Below are 21,336 nucleotides of genomic sequence, written 5' to 3' on the forward strand. Positions count from 1 at the left end.
TAATTTTCCTGACAAACTACATAATGTATTAGCAATCTGTGAAAATCGAGTCTCAGAAAACATATTTATTCTTTACACATAACCAAGTAAAGTGTTCTGATTTGTCTTCATCCTATTAAGATATTTATTTTCATCCACAGAAGTACAAACAATGGGCTTTCACAGCTACTGAAATATATTCTGGAAATGTTGGTACAGTTGACTTAGCTATTTAAATGTTGTGTGTTGAGAAAAACCTGAAAAATCCTGGAACTCTGCAGTGAGAAGGAAAATTAATTGTAAGACAAACTGACTTTTGACCTCTGTCACTGAACATAGAGCTAAAAGAGGAAGATTTAAAGGCTTCTTTATTGCTCCTCCAATTTCTGATAATTTGACTGAACGGAACACCTGTTCTTTGTCAACCTGCCAGAAGGGGCGGTAGGTCCAAAACTAGCTCGACCTGATAAATTATAACTCACCATGGCGAGTGGTTGAGTGGGATTTTTCGAGGCCTGCATTTACGAGTCCTCATGTTAGCCGGGGTGACCAGCTGACTTACCGCTGCACTCCTGGTCACTGGCTAAATACTCCATATCCTCTGGTGGGGGACCCATTCTCGTATTCCACTCTTTTAGCATATGGTTTGCCCCCCCCCCCATAGGGCCCATGCTATTTTGTGCTATTTCCTAATGACCTGTGTATATTTTGTGTGTAGTTACCTCCAGAAGGGTGTTTGCCTGTAGTAATCTAGTTTGGTGTTCCTGTAATAAAGTACCTTTTATTTTTGCAACACTGTGTGGTTCCTTTTCAGGTGTAATAAGTTACTGTGTGACTACTGTGGCATTGCAAGTGCTTCACGCTTCTCCTAGATAAGTCTTGGCTGCTCACCACAGATACCATTAAAGAACCCTGGCTACCTAGACACTAACACTATCTAACAAGGATTGCCTAGACCCAGTATAAGATATAACACCATAGGTGTCCACCACACACTGGGCCAGTCTTCTCCACCCTCCCAGTGGCCCCCATGAGATAACGCCTGTAAGAATGTCAGAGGGATCTCTTGAGAGTACGGGGTGCAAGTCTTAATTTTCTGCAGGCATCTCTTCCAGCAGTTATGGAGAACTCCGAATTCTGCTGTTTTGCCACTCTCCCATGTCCTACCTAGTCTCAGCATCACTTCCAGTAATCTCGTCAATGAGTGGGTGAAGGTGCGTATTGTCCTATTCTGGGCTTGCCTACTCGCTAGCCACAGGGCATACCAATGGAGTTGTGCAACTAAATAATAAGATTCAAACTCTGGCACCTCAAGCCCACCGTCTGCCGCTGCAGTTTAGTCAGAGCTACCAGTCTCAGGCCCGATCCCCAGAGTAATGTTAGTATTAGGGTATCCAATTCTCTGAAGATTGAACGGGCAGCCATATGGGGTGCACCATGAAAGAATATAGTAGGCATGGCAGTACTATAATTTTTTTAGGCTGGTGACCCTCCCTGCCAACAAAGGGAGCGTTCGACAAAAGGTCATGGCAGATCATGTGGTTCGGATTGTCCGTTCAATATTATCGGCTAGTACGTCCTGCTTATCATGATAGATTTGAGTTCCTAAGCATTATAAGCAATTCTGTTCCCATATCAGAGCCCCGAAGTCTTCCGGTGGGTTCTCGCGAGCCTTCAAAGGGAAAAGGTGAGTGTTCTGCCAGTTGAGCTGCAGGCCCAATAGGGTGCCGAAGTCTGCCAACATGGTTCTGGCTCCCTCCAGGTCCTGCTGCACGTTGCTTAAACATATCATCCGCATATAAGGCGATATGTTAATACAGGTCACCTATTCATATTCCCTGGTATCTGCGCTCTTCTCTAGCCAAGCTTGCCAGGGGTTCCATGGCCAGTGTAATCACTAAAGGTGACAAAAGACAGCCCTCCCTAGTCCTTCTCTCTACTGTGTAACTTCCTGATATTGTCTGGTCTGGTCTTCCCCTATTCCCATTCTGGTCATAACGGATTAGAGGAACTCCCATTCAAGACTATCGAACGCCTTTTCTGTATCCACCGCTAAAATAGCTGCTCCAGTTTTGTCATAAGAGGCGTCATCTAGTATTGCTAGCAATCGGCATATGGTTATTGCAGTATTGCGACCTTGTATAAACCTGGCTTGATCAGAGTGGACTAGGTGAGGCATATGTGGGAGGAGCCGTGTGGCCAAGATCTTACAGTGTAAGTTAAACATTAACAGGGGTCAACAAGCACCACAGTCAGTTGCCCGTTTCCCAGGTTTTAACATCAGCACCACTATTGCTTCCCTGGTGGTAATTGGTAGTATTCCTTCTTCTTTGGCAGCCTTGTATGGATCCACAAGCTTAGGGGCCAGTGCATCTACATACCCAGCATAAAACTAGACTGGGAACCCGTCTGTCCCAAGTGCCTTACCACGTGCCAATCCCTTAATCACCCCTCCCCTGCCCAAGGCCTCTGCTTCTTCTGGTGTATGAGTGGGAAGGGGCAGTGGGGCCAACAATGTCCTAACTGCTTCTACATCATAGTGGATAGTGCTCTCATAAGGTCAGGCTTAGTAACTCATAAAATGCTTGCTTATTTCATCCTTTAGAGTCTTTGGTTGGTCTGCCAACCAGGCTAATAAGGATCCAGTCTTGTCTGGTTCTGCATGGGTCCGAGGCATGTACCTTTTATAATCAAAACAGTGGAGCTTTTCAAGCTGTCCGGCGAGAGCCTTCTTGGCCTCCAGTAATTTATTTTGTAAGTCTGGATGCCCCGGTCTCCATTTTTCTTCTGTCCTCGGTGTGTCCTGAGCTGCTGAGAACTCCCTAAGCAGTGTACGTCTCACCCCCACTGATTCTGCGAGACATCTCCCACTAATCAATGCTTTAAAGGCGTCCCATTCCACGAAAGGGTTACCAGCCATGCCATTGTTCTCTGAGAAATAATGTCCTATATGTGTTATCACCGCTTCTAGATATTGTGGGTCCTCCAGGGATTCAGGTTTCAGTTTCAGTTTCCAAGTGGGAATACACGCTTTAACGCACCCCCATTTCAAGTGGAGTCATATAGGGTTGTGATCTGAAACCATGCAAGCTTGATATTTTACATCATATACCAAGCTGTGTATGTCAGGAGTGCTAGGAATGTATCAAGGTGCAGATGTAAGCCATGGAGACTCAGAAAATAGGAATAGTCTTGCGTCGTAGGATCTAGTTGACTGCACGTGTTGATAAGCCCCCATTGAGTTTGCCAGACTTTAAACTGCCGGGCTACCCATGTTATTGGCGATTCACAGAATGGTGGATGCGAGTGGTTTGAGGGTCCAGTACACAATTAATATCTCACCCCAACAGGATCGTCAGGAATGAACCCTGTTCTGTTCTATGTTAGGTGCATAAATGCTAAGCAGGGTTATGTCACGCCCTTCCAATCTGCCTGTCACTACAACATATCTACCCTCAGGGTCATTGACATATCGCATGTGCTGGAAGGGGACCCCAGCCCTGATCCATGTTAGGGTTCCTCTTGCATGGGCAGAGAAGATGGTCTAATATGCCTGCATAGCTACTTGAATGCCTCTTCTGATTAAGTGTGAAAAGACCTTATATCGTTTTGTCTTTGTATTCATTTCTCTTACGTTCTAAGAGAGGAACTTATAGGTCTCCAGGGCAGTCATCTCATTGGTGTCTGTTTCTCCCACACCTCCCACAACGCCTCCCTCCTTCATTGCAATTTCCATCTCAAGTATATTGACCCATCCTGTATGAATGTTTACCTCCCAAATGGTGAAAAACTCAAGTTCTACATTACTAAATACCCAACAACTAACTGTCAAACTCTCGCTCCCCAAGACAAGCAGGCTAAAAACCCCCATCCAAACAGTCATCTTTAGAACTATTCTCGCAGAAGTTTCTGCGTGCAACCATCTAATGAGGGAACAACATTTTTGGTGCCCCTGCATGGTTCTTTGCTCCCAGGTTTAACTCCTCTGTGCTTATCTAGTCACAAGGGACCACCCCTTAAATGGTGTTACTTTGACTTTGGTCCATATTGGCAAGCTGTCTCCATCACATAATGTTACCAGACATCCCCAGTGTCACCACCAGCACTGCAGTTTCGGAGTCCTATAAAGCACCTGAGTCTCGGTCTGATTCGGAGTGCCCCCACTTTCTCATCATCCAACAGCCGGGAGGGACTTTGCTTACCACTGCCCAGGGATGCCACAGCACTCATCACCTTCTCACGTTCTTGTTGGGCCTCCTCCCTGGAAGGGGCCACGAGCCTGTTGGCGGGGGGTCTGTGCCACCGCTTTGGACAGTGCAGGGAGCTTCTATGGGAGCTTTGACTTGATCTATTCGATGCATTCAGGTCAATCCAGTTCTAGACCTCCTTAGGAGTTTGGAAGAATTGAGCCCCTTCCACCGTCGTCACTCGAAGCCAGGCTGGGAACACCATGCCATATTTTAGACCCATCTGACTGAGTTTTGTGTTGGCCTCCTGAAATGTGGATCTCTGCTTCTGTGTTTCCTGTGTCCATGAACACCTTAATGATTTCCCTTCATCTTTTGAATATCAATTCACATTCTCCCTCTTCCCCCCCCCCCTGCACTTCTTGTAAGCATCTCCAGTGCAAATATTGTCAAAGCCAGGGGCTCTGGCTTTATTGTGCTAACACAAACATGTATGCATATTTGTGTTTGCATGAGTTGGCACATTAAGCCATACCTATTGGCTTTGCCAAAGCTTGTTCATTTGTGAAGGAGCAGGCAGTATGATGGGATGCTCCCATGCTTTAGAAAGCATTTCATAGTAGCAAGGCATCCATGTGCTGTCTATGAAGCCAAGTGCTCAGCTATGCACCAAGTTTATAACGGGTATCTCTAATAAGTAGCCCGCGAGCTACTGACAGCTCTCCGGCTACCTACAAGTAGCTCTCATGTGAGCAGTCCACCCTATTAGATCAGAAGCTTTTGCTTTGTTGTATTAATATATGTTAATCAACATTTGAAAGTGTGTATTTGAGACAAAAAAATTGTGCATTTTCAGAACTTATAAGTTGATGTTTGGATGAAAATGGTAGACTTTCCCAAATATATATAAAGCTAATATTTCAGTTTTAAATCATGCTGTGTTGGGGAAACATATCACTAATAACTAACTTATTACTGCCAGGGACGTTGCACATATAACTGTTTAGAGGCATTTCGCATTGACAAAACCTTTTTTAAATTATGTCTGGCAATGGCACCCAATAAACTAAGGTGATCACTGCTGGTAATGTTGCATTTGGTAGCCACCAATGTAATCTTGTCTGATGTGGTCAGTGTTACTTCACTAATAATATTAGTAGTTTAGGATGATTTCACTTAGCCTAAGTAACTATTATCGCACAAAAAGGTTGAAGACCTGTGCTTTACAACAACTAGGGATAAGAAGTAAAACTCGGGATGCTTCACCATGTCTGAGTATGGTGATGTGGCTGCTCTCTACTCAGAGGAGGTGGGTGGGGGTAAAACTTTGTGAACTTATCTTTACAGAACCAAGGACCTCTCATAGGAACTGACTAAAATATGCTAGACATAACGAAATGTGAAGAGAAAAGGGTGACCCGATAATAATCCCTTGCAAGGTTGGGCATACACTATATTGAGAAGTAAACGGCTAACAAGGGAATCAATTGTAAAGAGGGAATATTTTTCAATCCTTTACTACAATTATCTGTCCCCATGGGTGACAGCATAGAATAAATCAAAACCCTATCTTGCATATATTCCATAAAAGAACAAACCTTAAGCAAGGGGTGCACGCTAATTTTAAACTTAGAATTACTCAATTGTATTTGATATGAATGATATAGCGGTACAAATCATGAAATTCCACAACATTAATCTTGCAAAGCAAATCAAACTGGTGAAAACAGAAATTGATATCTGTAAATTCCACCTTGATTAATATCACCGTTCCACAAAAGATGAACCAATTCAGTGGTGAAGGTCCAATAGTTACACTTGAAATAAATCAGCTCATGTGGTGGCTCACAAGTGTGGATTGAATCATGTTTGATTCAATCCACATGCGCAAGACGCTGCACAAGCTGATATATTCAGTAGAGCTTCACAAATTGCCCTCTCATTTTTGATGATTTATCCAGTTTTTTTTACCAATGATGTATGTAGTTTATAGATATTCCAAGTCCCTCTATTTCATTGTCAACGTTATCTTGATTTGTCCTTAGCAATTTATGTGTGGTAATCGTTGCATTTCCAATATAATCTGGTTCTCCTGAGAATGGTCTCACTGACTATGTACAAAAGAGACCGAAACATCAACGCCAAGTCCAGCTCCTTCCAAATGTAACTACTGGACCTTCACCACTGAATTGTTTAATCTTTGTGGAACATTGATATTAATCAGAGTGGACTTTACAGACCTTAATCTCTGACTTCATTAGATTGATTTGCTTTACAATATTAATGTTGTTGTGGAATTTCATGATTTGTTCCCCTAAATCACTCATAATAAATTAATGGAGTTATTCTAAGCTTAAAATTAGTGTACGCCTCGTTTTTAAGATTTGTTCTTTAATGAAATACATGCAAGATTGTGTTTTGATTTATTGTATGCTGTCACCCATTAGGACAGAGGTCTGCCAGAGAGAGGTGGGAGAAGGTCTCATGGAGGCAGCATGTGTTAGCGTTTCTAACAACTATCGGTGGACATGGTTGATAGGATGATGTCTGGGAAAATGCACACAAGTAATGGGCGAATGGTGTAAAATTTTCATTGGGTGGCATAGAATCTAGAAATGCTCTCCTGATGTTAGGATGTAGTCCTACATTTTTTAAACCTATTAAGAAGTTTTGTTTCAATTTATAGTATACACAGAAATGGAATTCTTGTCTTTCCCTTGCTGTCTCTTGATCGTCCCAGCTATCGAACTTGACTGAGACTACAGAGAGAAATGGAAAGGGCAAGCAACTAATCTGGATGAGGGCGACTAAACAAAGTGAAGCATTGTTAATTTAGCACGTGCTTCATCGTACGACATTGAACTTGGATTTGATTGAAATGGGTATTTGGAAGTTCTTCATGTTATGATCTTATGGGTGTTGTCAAACAAACCAATTACACATTAAGAGGGGTCACATCAAGATATGACCAGAACTTAAACACCCTTGCCCTAAAAAAGGCAAACTGGGAGAGAACCTATGTGTGTTTACTAATTTTAGGCTTCAAATGTGCTTTGCTTGGCATGTAACCATCATCTAAAGATCACAAAATGTTGTCAACTATCGTCATTCATTACCTGCTACTTAGGGGCCTGGAATTTACTACTTACCAAAATCAATTTTGTTCTGGGCCATTGTCTGTTCTGGGCAGGACCAAAGCATCTTCTGTTTTGGGATACTTTGAGCAACGCATTGGTGGCCTATCTTCTAATAATCTTTAGTAACTTCTTTGAAATCTCCATGGCAGTGTGCAGTTTGTTGTCCATCTGGATAATATAACAAAGCATTATCCCATGAAGAAAAATCCATTGAGAATAATTATAGGCCGAATCATTTTCAAAGAGGAGTAATTGCCTTGGAAGAATTTTCATTTTTTTTTATAGAGTACATTCTCATGAGCCAGGTTCTTGTGTGTGTCCCCTTGTTGTTGAGAATTTAAAACGCATAACTAAGGAGATCCCTTATATCTGAAAAGGATTGATTACTGCTAAGTTCTATCAGCCAAGATATTTCATTTATTTTTTTCCGCTGGTGGAGGAGGTGGATTAAAAAATATTTTCCCCTCCTCTCTTCTTCATGTATGGCAAACTGTAGAACAAAAACATGGATCCATTCACTTCCAAATATGCCAATCAACGACACCTATTAAGATATTTTCTCACTAACTCTAAAGTGCTGATCCCCCATATGTAGTAGACCCTTTTCAGCAGTGACTTCCATCTACTGACAGCCTTTTCTCCAGTGCTTAATTTGTGAAAAAATAGGTGCCGGTGATAAACGTTTTCTCAGAAGCCAGTATTCGGTGATCCGGAAAGATCAGGGTGTGCGATGCCAATGATGTATAGTTTTTATTACACCTCATCCTCTTTGTATCTACTACCAGACACACCTGTTCCTTTATTTTACTTTTGCAGGTTCTCTTTCATCTCTGCGTTCTCCGTTTGGCACAGTTTTTTTGGGATTTTGCTTCTTTCTTTTTCCCTCTTTTTTGTGTTTTTCTCTAGCTTGATGTGGGTCAAAGACTGTTGAGAAAAAAGATAAGTGCCAGTTCCCAAACATGAGTATGTTGTAATACTGGACTTGTTCAACACCATTCTTTCCCACATAAAAACTCATGTGTGAATTTAGGAGTTTACTGAGTAAAGAATTGTTAAGATTTTATTGCAGGATGCTGAAGTATGATTGTGTATGTTAGAGAAACATAAAGCAGGGCACTTACCTTGTTTGACAGAGATCCTCTTTAATGTAATTATTCATAATTGTGGAGAAAAAGTTAATGCTAAACAGTATGTAAGTATCTCCAAATACACTCTTTTATCTGTGCACCAAATAACTAGTTTTTATTCACATTTTGTAATAAAAAAAATCAGTTTCCCTTTTTATATGAAATAAAAATGTCTTGTCTGTTTTACAGGTTTTTGATGACCAAGGGTTCGATGTTACGCCACGTCCACTTTTTCTGCCGGAACCAGGATTTTCTCAAACTAAACAAAGTAAAATATTTGCCTCAACGGATACTTCTGGAGTAGCATCATCTGATATCCTATCCACAATCTCTCTTCAGACAGGCATCACTGCTAGTTTTATGGGGCCATTTACCAGGTATGTTTGGGATTATGTACAAAGTGTAATCTGGTTCTTTTCAAACATGTCAAATCCAAGTTCCATTTGTGTATGAGTATTGACATTTTTAACATAAAAACCCTGGGGCTATCACGATGTCTTGACCGAGTTGTCTCCATGAGCGTAATACTTGTGTATATATAGTAACATCACATATTGAGCATCAAACTGCCAACAGTAGTAGATGGGACATTAGCCCAATCCATTCCAGAGCCAGTAGCTTCTATGAGTCACCACAAAAATATTTTTACGCTAAAGACCTGTACTAGACGTAGGTTGTATTATCCAAAAATATATTAGCTGCAGGGGAAATTATTATTTTTTCGAGTTGGTCTTTATTAAATTCCGTAAAAAGAAATGTAATGGTATGGTCACTGTGTATTGCAAATGAAGTAGAAGAGAACATCTGCCCAGGATTGTGGCCCACAACACAGTGCTTGGCGCCATTATCAATAGCCAGTATTCGGGACACTGGAAAGCAATTATATTTAAGAGGAAAAAAACTGTAAGGAAATCAATTCTTCATTCAAACAAGCTGGCTTGGAATAAAACATATAAAGTCCATATTCGAAATGTGCACCGATAGAGTAGCTCTGTGTTTATTAGTATGATTGGTAACAAACTCGAACAGGTAGTGGGATGGGGGGGCATGAGCAAGGAGGAGTGATTTTTATAGGACGAATGCAAAAAACATGCATAGAATGTTTTGCTTAGGAATATTGCATAATAACAGTTTAGACGTAAGTTGTGGCTTCCAACAAAGTCACATTAGTTCAGTTCCAATGAGGTAAACCTGTTTTTGTGAGGAATGGGCATCTTACCATTTGTGGTTTTTCATAAGCTGCCATGCCTTTGAGACGATTGCACGTAGTATATGTACAACAACACCAACATTACAGGTAAGAAATATGTCACAAACCCCAAACCAATTTGTTTAAAAGACAAAATATATTGATTAGGGCTAGCACTGGCTTGCACCGTGTCCAAGTAGGGGGCCCTCACTCTAGCCAGAGTAAGGAAGTCACACAACTAAGATAGCCCCTGATCACCCCTTTGGTAGTTTGGCTCAAGCAGTCAGGCTTATCTTGGAGGCAATGTGTAAAGTATTTGCACACACACACACAGTCAAACACCACAAAAGTACTCCACACCAATTTAATCAAATAGCCAATTAAAACAATACTACAATGACAAAAATCCAACATACACAAGCAAGATACAATTTTTTAAAGATTGTATCTTAGAATAGCACTTAGAAATGCAATAGCACCAACTGGGGCTATCACAATGACTTCTATGGAGTAGTCTCCAACAGTCCAACCCCACCCAAGAGGAAGTGCGGGCGGTCAGGGAGTCGCACAGACCCAGAGTGCAGTACCTTGGAAAATGATGAGGAAACAGATGCTGCATGGAGTCGGAGAAGTGAGGTGTTGCTGGAGCCGGTGCAGTGTTGGTTCCTCACTTCCACTGTGGAGGTGAGGCATCTGTTTCCTATGGCTTGGCAGGAGGGGGGGGTGAGGCATCGGTTCCTTACGGTTGCAGGGGAGGGGATGCAGCATTGGCAGGGAGACTTTTGTTTCTTACAACAAGGCGAGGTCAATTAATCCAGCAGGTCAAGATGTGAGGTGTTGACTTCATGGTGTTGCGATCAGTTAACAGGGCCACCAGTGCTGCAGCAGAGTCGGGAGCTACGGACGTCTATGACATGGCGCTCTGGACTAACACACTTCAGAGGTGCTGTGGTGAGCCTGCAGCATTGGTCGCAGTTGTTACCCTCAGTGGGGACCACAGCTCCGGTGCAGGCGGCGGAACAGAGTCAGAGAGTGGCACCGGATCCAAAGTCGTTTTGGAGGTTGATGGACTTGTTTCTTTCTTGTTACACCAGAATTCACTCCCAAGGGCCAAGGAACTGTATTTAGCACTACTTGGCAAGTCGGGACTCTCAGGAAGCTACCCCAGGTGCTGGTAGGTGAAGTCTTTGATGTCCCCCAAGACTTCTTAACAGGAGGCAAGCTCAGTCCAAGCCCTTGGAGAACCTTTGCAAGCAGGATATAGAAAGCAAAGTCCAGTCCTTTCACTCCCAGGACAGAAGCAGCAAGCAAGAGGCCAGCACAGCAATGCAACAAGCAGAGTGGCAGTCCCTCCTTCATCATCCAGCTATTCATCCTGGCAGAATGTCCTCAGTCCAGAAGGATTCTAACTATGTGGTGTTGGAGGTCCAGTACTTATACCAATTTCTGTCTCTGAAGTAGGCAAACTTCAAAGAGATGTCCTTGTAGTGCACACAACCCTGCCTTTCCTTGCTCTGGCCCCAGACACACTCCAGGGGGTTGGAGACTGCTTTGTGTGAGGACAGGCACAGCCCTATTAGGGTGCAAGTGTCAGCTCCTCCTACCACTTTAGCGCAGGAAGACCAATCAGCCTGGTGATGGGCCATTAGGATTGGGGCACACCTCAGATCCCTTTGTGTGACTGTCTAGAGTGAATGCGCAAACAGACCAACTGTCATCCTCACCCAGACATGTATTTAACAGACAGGCAGAGGCACATAATGGTTAAACAAGAAAATGCCCACTTTCTAAAAGTGGCATTTTCTAACTTACAATTCAAAAAACAACTTTACCAAAATATGTATTTTTAATTGTGAGTTCAGAGAACCCAGACTCCATATCTCTATCTGCTCCCAATGGGAAATTACATTTAAAAAGACATTTCAAGGCAATTCCAATGTGAACCTACAGAGATAAGCCTTGCAATAGTGAAAAATGAATTTAGCAGTATTTCACTATCGGGACATGTAAAACACACTAGCACTTTCCCTACCCTTTAAGTACATTGCACCCTGCACATAGGGCTGCCTTGGGCCTACTTTAAGGGTGACTTACATGTAGTAAAATGGAAGGTTTGGGCCTGGCTAGTGGGTGCACTTGCAAGTTCAAAATGGCAGCTTAAGACTGCACACACAGACACTGCAGTGGCAGGTCTGAAACATGTTCACAGAGCTGCTCCTGGGGATGGCACAAGCAGTGCTGCAGGCCCACTAGTAGCATTTGATTTACAGGCAATGGGCACACATAGTGCACTTTACTAGGAATGTACTAGTAAATCAAATATGCCAATCAGACAGAAACCAATCACCAATACTATTTACATGTGGAGCGCTTGCACTTTAGCACTGGTCAGCAGTGGTAAAGTGCCCAGAGTCCTAAACCCAGCAAAAACGAGATTCAGCACAGGAGCAAAAACAGGAGGTGAGAAGCAAAAAGAAAGGGAAAACTACGTCAAGAGCTGACAGGTGTAACAATTAGGATGGGGCTTAGTGAAGAACATAGGATGTAGAGATCAGGAGTAATTAAAAAAATGTATTGTATGATCCAAAGGGAAGTAAAAAATAATCTAAGTCAAAGGGACACTGTTGTTCCCCTTCTCACACTAACTGTTGATGGATTGAGGGCAGAAACAGGTTGGTCGTTTAACATAGTCAAATGTTATGGAGGTCTGAAATGTAGGCCTCTTTTGTAGCCAACTAGTGAAACAGCAAGATTTGGCAAGGGCTGGTAATTTGCCCTTATCAAAAGGTTTAACGGCACACTTAAAAATGTTTCAACAGGGCAAGGCTGGAAGCTGTAACTGGAGAGCAGTTCACAAGGCTGGATGTAAGATTTTGGCCATACTCTGAACAAGCATGGAAAATGTAGTCGCCACAATAACTAGCTTTGTGAATAAGGCCCCAGTTATTTTCTACTTAAAATGGTTCTAGAAAGCAATCAGTGCAGCATTATGGAGTGTTATTTTATTTTTTTTGAGTCCTTTACATTTACTGTGGCAATAACTTGGAAGTTGATCTTTATACTACAGTAAAAACTCTATGAATGAGCATTTAATTAAGCTCTAAGTCAAGATGTTATTGGGCCACCTCTATTTTACTGGTGTGGCATAAATCCATTTATACGTAATTCATTTCTGTATGTTTTTTTTATATACATTATTTATAGTAGGAAACCCTCAAAAGCTTGCTTCTTTTTCTTTTCTTTTTTTCATTTCAAGTATTTATCCTTACTTTTGTATTCTATATTTACACCACTTCATTACCATAAGCATATGTATGTACATACACACACACGTGCATGTGTATAATATCATATGCAAACATTTTTTAGAGGTGCCTGAAACGGCGTTAGCATATTTTGACATAAGCACAATAATAAAGTAATTTAATCATTATTATCCAAGAGGCCAAAGAAAAGGGCACGTTCAGGGAGGTATATGTGTTAATGTGTGTACAGTATCACACGCATACAGGTTGTGGAGGAGCCTGAAACAACATGAATAGATTTTGATATGCGTCCAGTGATAAAAGTAGTTGTTTAAGTAATATTATCCAAGAGGGAGGGCACTTCCAAGGAAGCATTGATGGCGGTGGAGTCGAAGGATCCTGAGGCGAATCGGAGGGCCCTACTCCACATTGGTCAATGCCTACTTGGTAGTTCCCTCCCCTATGGATAATATTGTTATTGTAAATCGGACCTTTAAAATTTGGTGTGAAATTCACAAAATTGTTTGTTAGATGGAGTGGTGTAATGGGACTGTTTAGCTTGATTGTTTTTGGTGATAAGGCTCCAACTTTTTTGTATCATCGAAATGCATTTTAATGAAAGCCTGGTTTTGAGGTTTACAAAAAAGTGCACATAGAAAGAGAGAAAGGAAAGTTTAGTCACAATGCAAATCACTTAGGTGGTTATGTTTATGTTTTAAGAACTGCTGTTAGTGCTCAGATGATTTTAGCGGCCGAAAAATGGTGACCCTCTTTTGAGATTGCTGAATCGCGTGTGAGAGGAAATTGGGTTCTTACTTGATTTACTTATGGAAATATGGTAAGTGCTCTAGAATCGATTTTTTTTTTTAACATTCTCTTTATGGATTTTATGAAGAAATGGGGGGGGGGAGGTGGGAAAAGGAAAGGATTACATGCAAGCATCACCTAAATTAATATCCTTGATAGTAGGTCTTGGAGTATACAGTTTTGCGTGAGAGATCTGAGACACTGAATTTGTTACAGTAAGGGTGGGAAAAAGAAAATAATTACATATAGATACAAACAGTAACCGCGCCCAGGTAACAATAGGGGGAGAAGGATACCACAGCAATGGCAGGTAGTGTTATGGAGTAGTGAGGTGCAGGACCTCCCGCATGGACTAGATGGTATATGGCAAGGGGGACGTTGTGTTGGGGTAAGGTTAGCCAACAGAGAGGCTGGAAAGCCAATGGATTAATGTTGGGAAGGAGGTCACAGGGGCATGTTGTGTGCCGTCGGGGGTGTAAGGTGGTTAATTTCTGCAACCATAGTGTCCCATGCTGGGGATATTGGTCATCAGCCAATCCGCCAGGCCTCTTCCTGGCGGAGTGCAGCGCCTTCTGCCGCCCCCACTTTCACATTGCCCCGAGTCCGCCCTCCAGTGTAGTGTTAGCATGCGTTGAGGTTAGTGAGTTCTGTGATCTCGCATAGGGTGTCATGGACTGCGCGCCAGAAGGCTGATAATGCTGGGCATGCCCACAGCATGTGGCGAAGGTCGGCATCTACAGCGACAGTAGGGACAGGCCAGGTTTGTTGAGTCGTGAAGGAGTGGGATATGCTCTATGGGGTTTATGGAACTGTACATTTTTAAAGCAGGTGTTCCTAGAAACGGTATGTGGAAATTCCAGCAGCCTGGTTCATTCCTTGTTGTGAAAAATCCATCCCACTTCGTCTTCCCACAAAAGCACGGAAAGGAGAGAGTGATATATTAGTTTGGCTCCAAAGGCCTTTGTAGAGCCACGTAATGAGGCAGCGTCTATTCCCCATGGTTAGCAGAGTGTGCAGTACTGCATGCGTGCGTGGGTGGCTTTTCATCTCTGGTTCCCCATAGACAAAAAGCAGTGTGGTGTAGAGGGTGACAAGTGAGAAATTGGCCTAGAGGCAGGTTATAATTGGTCTGAAGTTGTGTGAATGGGAGGAGATGGCCATCTGAAAACAAGTCCCTGACTGTAGTGATCGAGCTACTGTGCCAGTGCTCTAAGACAATGTTAGTGTAAGTGCCTGAGTAGCTTGGGAGGCCCACCAGGGGAACCTAGTGGTGTATTGGGGAAGCGTTTCATGAAGGAGGAGAGGCGACGGATATATCTGTGGGTCACATTTACTTGCAGGGAGCAAGGCAGGCTTGTAGGGGTGCATGGAAGAAGGAGGTGCCTGATGAAGGTGGGTTTCATGGGAGGGGAGTGATGGTCTGTCTCTCCAAGGTTGCTGCTGGCAAGCCACCTAGTCACCCATTGGAGTTGGGCAGCTAGAAAATGCACTTTGAAATAGGGTACACTCAACCCACCCTACTGGTTGGTAGCTGTAGCTTTTTCAGAGTGACCCTCTGTTGTCCTCTACCCCAAATAAGTTCAATGATTAAGAAATCTAGCTCCTTGAAGAACGACTTGGGAGGGGTCACCAGGAGGTTAGTGAAGATGTAGAGGAGACTAGGCAGCATTATCATTTTGGATAGTGCAATGTGACCCGTGGTTGCCAGGGGCAGTTTAATCTAGAAGGAGACCTGGGATTAGAGCAAAGCTAGCACTGGCTGTAGGTTTCCCTCGTATTAAATTTGTGGGGGAGTGATATAGGCCGATGCCCAAATAGGGTACCAGAAGCAGTCCAGGGAAGGGGGGTGCTATCTATGGTCAGGTCTATTGGAGGAAGGGTAGCATGGAGTGGATAAACCGATGATTTGCTCTCCAGAATCTAAAATGACAAAACAGTTTCCATAAATTCACAAATATCTAGCCATGAGAGGAAAATGTTTGACATGGTAAGTAAAACCCACACTTCCCACAGGTTCAGCAGGCTGTCTTATTGTTCTACAGCAGATTTTCCGTGGAGTTCCATGAAGAACAGGAGCACTAAGATTCTATGTTCATCACAAAAGTGTGGCACAAATGAACAACATGTTGCAGGAATCGGAGTTGTAAAACTGAAATATTTTCCTATAGAGGTGACCGCAGTAAATGAACAAAATTATGGGTTTCATTTTGTCATAGAAATGATGGTTATCATTCTTGAATTCTAAAATAAGATATTTTCTTTAAATTCTGAAATATCTTTCTCGCTCATGCCAGAAACAAGTCTGGCATGCTTAGTGAAACATGTACTTTCAACAGAAGCAGCAGTCTGTCACATGATTCCCCAGTGGTCTACAGTAGCTTCACCACAGATTTCTAATAAACAGCTAGATGACAAAATGGGCGTGGTGATCTTTAACAGGAGATGTTCTGTTAACAACATTTCCTATAAAGCATGCTTAACTAAATGGTGTTAATTCAGATATTGAACCAGCTGGTTAACTTTTGCCGACATCTTTTTGAGTTGTTTTTTTTCTCCTGGTGTGGCAGAGATGTCATCGCATAAGGCCTGCTTCAAGTCATGTGGCGCTTGTCATTGATTGGTGACGGACCTACACCCTGTGTGCCTCTGGTGTCTCAAACATGAGCTGAAGGCCTGCGCCAATTGTCATGCCATGAACTCGAAGGCCTTGAGGGAGCGATGCCTTAAGCTCCTGGCGGCTCGACGTGCGACACCACAACAATCCAGATCCTGGTCAACAGGAAGGTCCCGGGAGTGGTCTCTGAGCCTGAGATCTTCGGCACACGTGACATCCTCGGGTCACTAGGATAAGTCTCACCACAAAAAGAAGAAAACATTGAAGAGATCTTTGACTTCACCTTGTCCATAGGCCAATGAGACAATAGAATGTTACCGTTTGAGGCCTGGTCCGAGGTATGGCCAGCACCTGGGCTGTCTCCAAGCAGCTGAGAAATGGGGGGAGGGTCACTGGACACAGAGGAATACCAGCCTTACAACTATATTATGGACTGGTCAGAGGATGTGGATGAGGCTAGTGGGCTGGGCACTTCTCTAGATACTGGTATGCTTTCTCCACCTCTCATGGCTACAGATGAGGGAGAGTACTTTGCAATGGTGGTTGCGGAGGGCAGCTGAGGTCCTCGACCTTCAGTTGCCCTCAGTGGCAGTCAAGATTAATGTCTTGACAGAGGTGTTACAACCTGGAATGTTCCCTTCAGAAAGGCTACTACCATTCCACAAAGCCCTCACGGACGTCCTGCTTGGGACCTGGCCATTGCCAGCACAGAGGCTTCTATGAACACGACGATTACCCACCACCACCCCCCAGAGGAGCCAAACTTCCTTGCTCAAAACCCTTGCTCAGAGACCTATGTAGTCCAAGCCTCTAATCCCATGTAAATCCTGGCTCATTCCCTACCACACCCCCATGTAGGGAATCCAAGAGACTGGACACATTAAGGAAGAAGATTTTTATTCCATCAGCCTTGCACAGCGGGCGTAAACACCTCTTGCCTTTTTGGCTGCTATTCCCATGCACTGTGGGATACAGTTGTGGAGGGGCTGCCATCTGTCCCGGAGGAGGCCTGAGTCATACTCTCTCAGGCTGTTGCTTATGGGGAGGGATGCTGCTAAATTCACAATAGGATTACAATGCTGACTGGGCACTACCGACTAGGCAGGGCAGTTTCTTTGACTAGTCTTACAATGCTATGCCTGGTTAAGGGCGAATGGCTTTTCTGGAGATGTCCAGGCATAACTTACGGACATGCCCTTTGATGTCAGTTGTCTCTTTGGCCAGAACCTTGGGCCTTTAACTGGCCCCTAGTCACCCACAAACCACCTTTCACTCCTTTCATGGCCACAGAGCAGCTTCCAACCACACCTCTACCATCCCAGCCACTGCATCATGCATGCTTCACAGCCTCTGTGTGGCCAAGGTTGCAGTACCGAAAGATCACGTGGGTTGGAAAGCCAGCAACCTGGCTAGTCCCCCACCCCTGCAGCTTCCAAACAATTCTAATCTTCACTCTTACCATCATAGGCACCTAGTTGGCAACAGGATTCACGATCAGCTGCTCTTACTGCCTGTCCATAACATCAGACAGGTGGGTTTTTCAAATCATTAGAAGGGATTACTCCCTTCTCTTCATGACTATCCCTCCCCCCTCATGCCACCAAGTTACAACAGGCTGAGGGAGGATCACCTATCCCTTTTCTGCCAGGCAGTGATGGCTCTCTTTGCCAAGGGAGCCTTAGAGAGGGTGCTGATGCAAGAAGTGGGTTGTGGCACTGAGATCAGCATTTTTAGGTTTTTTTTTCTCAAACATTTTCTGTGGAATTTTGTGACAACCACTTAATTTGACAATTTGCATCTCTCCTTGACTTTTTCTGCTTTTTTCTGACAGAAAAGTGAGGTACTTTTGTCAAAAAAGATAGCATTTTATTTGACAGTGTCCTGCCTCTGGGAGAAGGAAAGCCAAATCAGACCCTAATGAAGTTTGCATCATCTGCCTTCCAGCAAGTCATCTTCCTGATTCTTGTCATCAATGCAAGAACTTTTCAAGGTGTACCCTGAGGGAAAGGGGGAACATTTGCCTCCATAGCACTGAGGGAAGATGCAGGCAGCGGGCACAATCTGAAAGTGGTACCACAGAGCGAGGAGAGGGTCAGTCCTCTACCAGGACTCTGACATCTACCACTGAAGGATGTGGAAAGTCCAAAAAGGACATTGGTCCTAGTTGACGTCAAAAGGGTCAATGTCAAGACAAGGTATGGCTCCCACCAGTTTGCCGTCAAGGGCTGGATTGACATCAAGGAAGAGACGTAGATCACCACAAGGGGGGGGTTGACGTCAAAGACCCATACACTGTTGATGCATATACCGAGATCAACGTTGAGCAGTGTGTCAACCTCAGGAAGGAGTGGATCGACATTGAGGCACCAATGGAGGTTGATGTTGAGGAGCAAATCAAGGTTGAGGCATCGAAGAAGGTCGACATTGAAGTCTTTCACGTCAAGGATGCAACAGGACACAATGAAGAAGAGGTGCTGCATTTACTCATCCCCAGATTCTGAATATTCAGGGATATACTCTTTTATCCATTGTAGTACGGAACTCTCCTCCACCATCATCTTCTCCTCTTCCTCCTGCACCACCACCACCAGCACCTCCTGCTCCACCACCTCCAGTACCCTTTCCACTGGCGCCAATTCTGCCACCTGTGGAGGCTCCTCTTCCAAGATATAGATTGCATTCCAGAATGAGCCATCGTTCATGCCATCACTGACGCCACAGTTCCAGACACTTATCACCATCTTCAAAGTGCTCTCACAATCGCTATCATTCATACCGATCATTGTCAAGATACAGTTCATACACAAGATCTCGACATTGTTCCAGCTATACTTCTTCCACTTTCAATGGGAGGATACTCACCGACACTGTGAGTCACCACCATCTTGCATCTCTTCGGTGGATGATAGTACCTTCCAGGAGGTCATGGTAAGAGGAGCTGTAAAGCTCAATATTAACAAAGCAACACATCCCACAAGGCCTACATTTCTTCTGTTACAATACTCGATATGGTTTGAGCAATGTTTGATAGCTAACATTCAAGATAATTAAAGGTACAAAAATGATTTTTATAAACACATTTCCAATTTGTTTATATTTATTTTATTTCATATATCAATGATATATATACAGTACCGAAGTCATTGTTTCATAGCTCGGCCATACATTAGTTTTCTTATCCTAAAAACATAAAATATTGCAGTATATCATGACATTGGCAAATACAATGTAAATCTGTAACCCTCGTTCTTCAGCACTCTCTCACTCCCCAAACATGACCTTATGCATACACACGATCACGCACTTTCCAATTCCAGCCACAACTTGCATACACCAATAGACAACAGGTATAGACCTTCTCCTTTACAGCCGTTGTAGTGTTGCGAACTCGGAACACATAAAAATAGTTGACACATGTTTCACTGTGTAAAAATGATTCCAAAACACCCTCTTCAGGACCAAACTATGTTGAAATTTTCTCAGGAAAACCAATGGGAAGGTACATCTAAGAAATAAATCATGAATAGTCCGAGATCACACCTCATTAACATGACATTTCCTTATAAAGACAAATCTGCCATTGTGCGAGCCAATTGCATTACTATCACAGCATCTCTCTTACCCAGAACAGACAAATTCAGTTCTAATGTATTCATGAGAATAAAAGTGACACATACCACCTGCAGTGTATGTTGCAAGGTTGTAAAGTGCCTCAGAAAGTTTTCTTATCACCCAGAGCACCACTATTTTGAATTGTAATCCACGGTGCACCAAACCAAGACACCCATACAGTGTGATCCCACAGATGAAGATGAAAAAAAGAAGAAACGACAAGGAAACCTCAGGCCCTCACATGCGCATGCTGGGGAATTGTGTGTTGATTTATCTTTCACCAATTAACTTCAATATACAAACCTTCACTCAATCTAATCTCAGGTGTCTGCTCATCCTTAATTCTTACATCTCCATAGTAGTAACTTCCACATCTGCAAAGGCATCTATACACTTTCCCAGTGACTAAGAGCGATATGCTCCAATTAGACAGAAAAAGCAATTCCATCGGGTGACGGGTTACCTTTCCTTGTTCTTTTAAGGACTGATCTCATAGAGTTCCTTTTTACTTCTAAGGTGCCTACCTCTCCTCATAATGTCACCCATCACACAATTTCTTTTATTTTATCCTGGGAAAGCCTCAGTGTCTAATATATCTTTCAGACAATGTTTTAAGCTGGAGGTAACCTAATAAAGTAAGAGAACAGCCTTTTAAGATACTCCTATGACCATTATCATTTTATATTTATAAGGTTACAAGGAGCTCTTATCATACACATATGCTTTGTTTTCAGGAGCATACTCAAATATGTCCAGAGGTTATCTGACATTAAGCTCTGCCAATTGTTGGCCTTAGACAATAAGCTCCTTCCCAGCAATATACTCTTTACCAGCAGGAGCACCTTGAAGCACATTGCCTTAACTATATATCTTGTCCAACTTGTTGGTAGGGGAAACCCAATGTCTATTTGCTGTGAATCTCAACGTACAGATGTTGGTACCTGCTCCTTCAACATTTGTGATATTTGAGAAACTTCACGACCGGTCAGCATCAAGACTACTACTGCCGCTGGTGCCAGGCCTCCTAGAGCCAGTCACAGAAATATTTTTTTTACCCTGACCTCAGTTAAAGCTGCTCCAACGATGCTACAGAAATATAAGTGGCCTCCTGAGGAGGATCCTCTCTCCCTCAGGTCTGACCCACCTCCGTACTCCGTGGTCATCTTAGAGGCCAAAAAACACCATGCCACTACTCCTGCTTCATCTGTCCCACCTGGTAAGGAGAGCAAAAAAACAGGACTCTGTAGGCTGAAAAGTCTTTAGCTTAGCTGCAACCACCATCAAGGCAACCAGTGCAGCTGCTCTCCTCAGCAGGTATGATAGAGCCCTATGAGACTCTCCAACAGTTTGCCGAGCTTATTTCCAGACACAAGTGGGAGGATTTCATGGAGATTGTCAACGAGGGCTTGATGGTGTCCAATCAGGTCATAAATTCAGCA

The 21,336-nt window shown here is 43.3% G+C and overlaps 1 protein-coding gene across 1 annotated transcript in view; it reads left to right on the top strand.

Moving 5' to 3' along the window:
• DNAI4 (dynein axonemal intermediate chain 4) overlaps positions 1 to 21,336 on the top strand; it is a 214,517-nt gene that overhangs the window by 31,455 nt on the left and 161,726 nt on the right. The window contains exon 3 of the mRNA XM_069232482.1: positions 8,620 to 8,807. Within this exon, the coding sequence (XP_069088583.1) occupies positions 8,620 to 8,807 (188 nt within the window). The remainder of the gene's footprint in view (positions 1 to 8,619; positions 8,808 to 21,336) is intronic.

The sequence above is a fragment of the Pleurodeles waltl genome, chromosome 4_2 (assembly GCF_031143425.1).
Source record: "Pleurodeles waltl isolate 20211129_DDA chromosome 4_2, aPleWal1.hap1.20221129, whole genome shotgun sequence".
Taxonomy (NCBI): Eukaryota; Metazoa; Chordata; class Amphibia; order Caudata; family Salamandridae; genus Pleurodeles; species Pleurodeles waltl.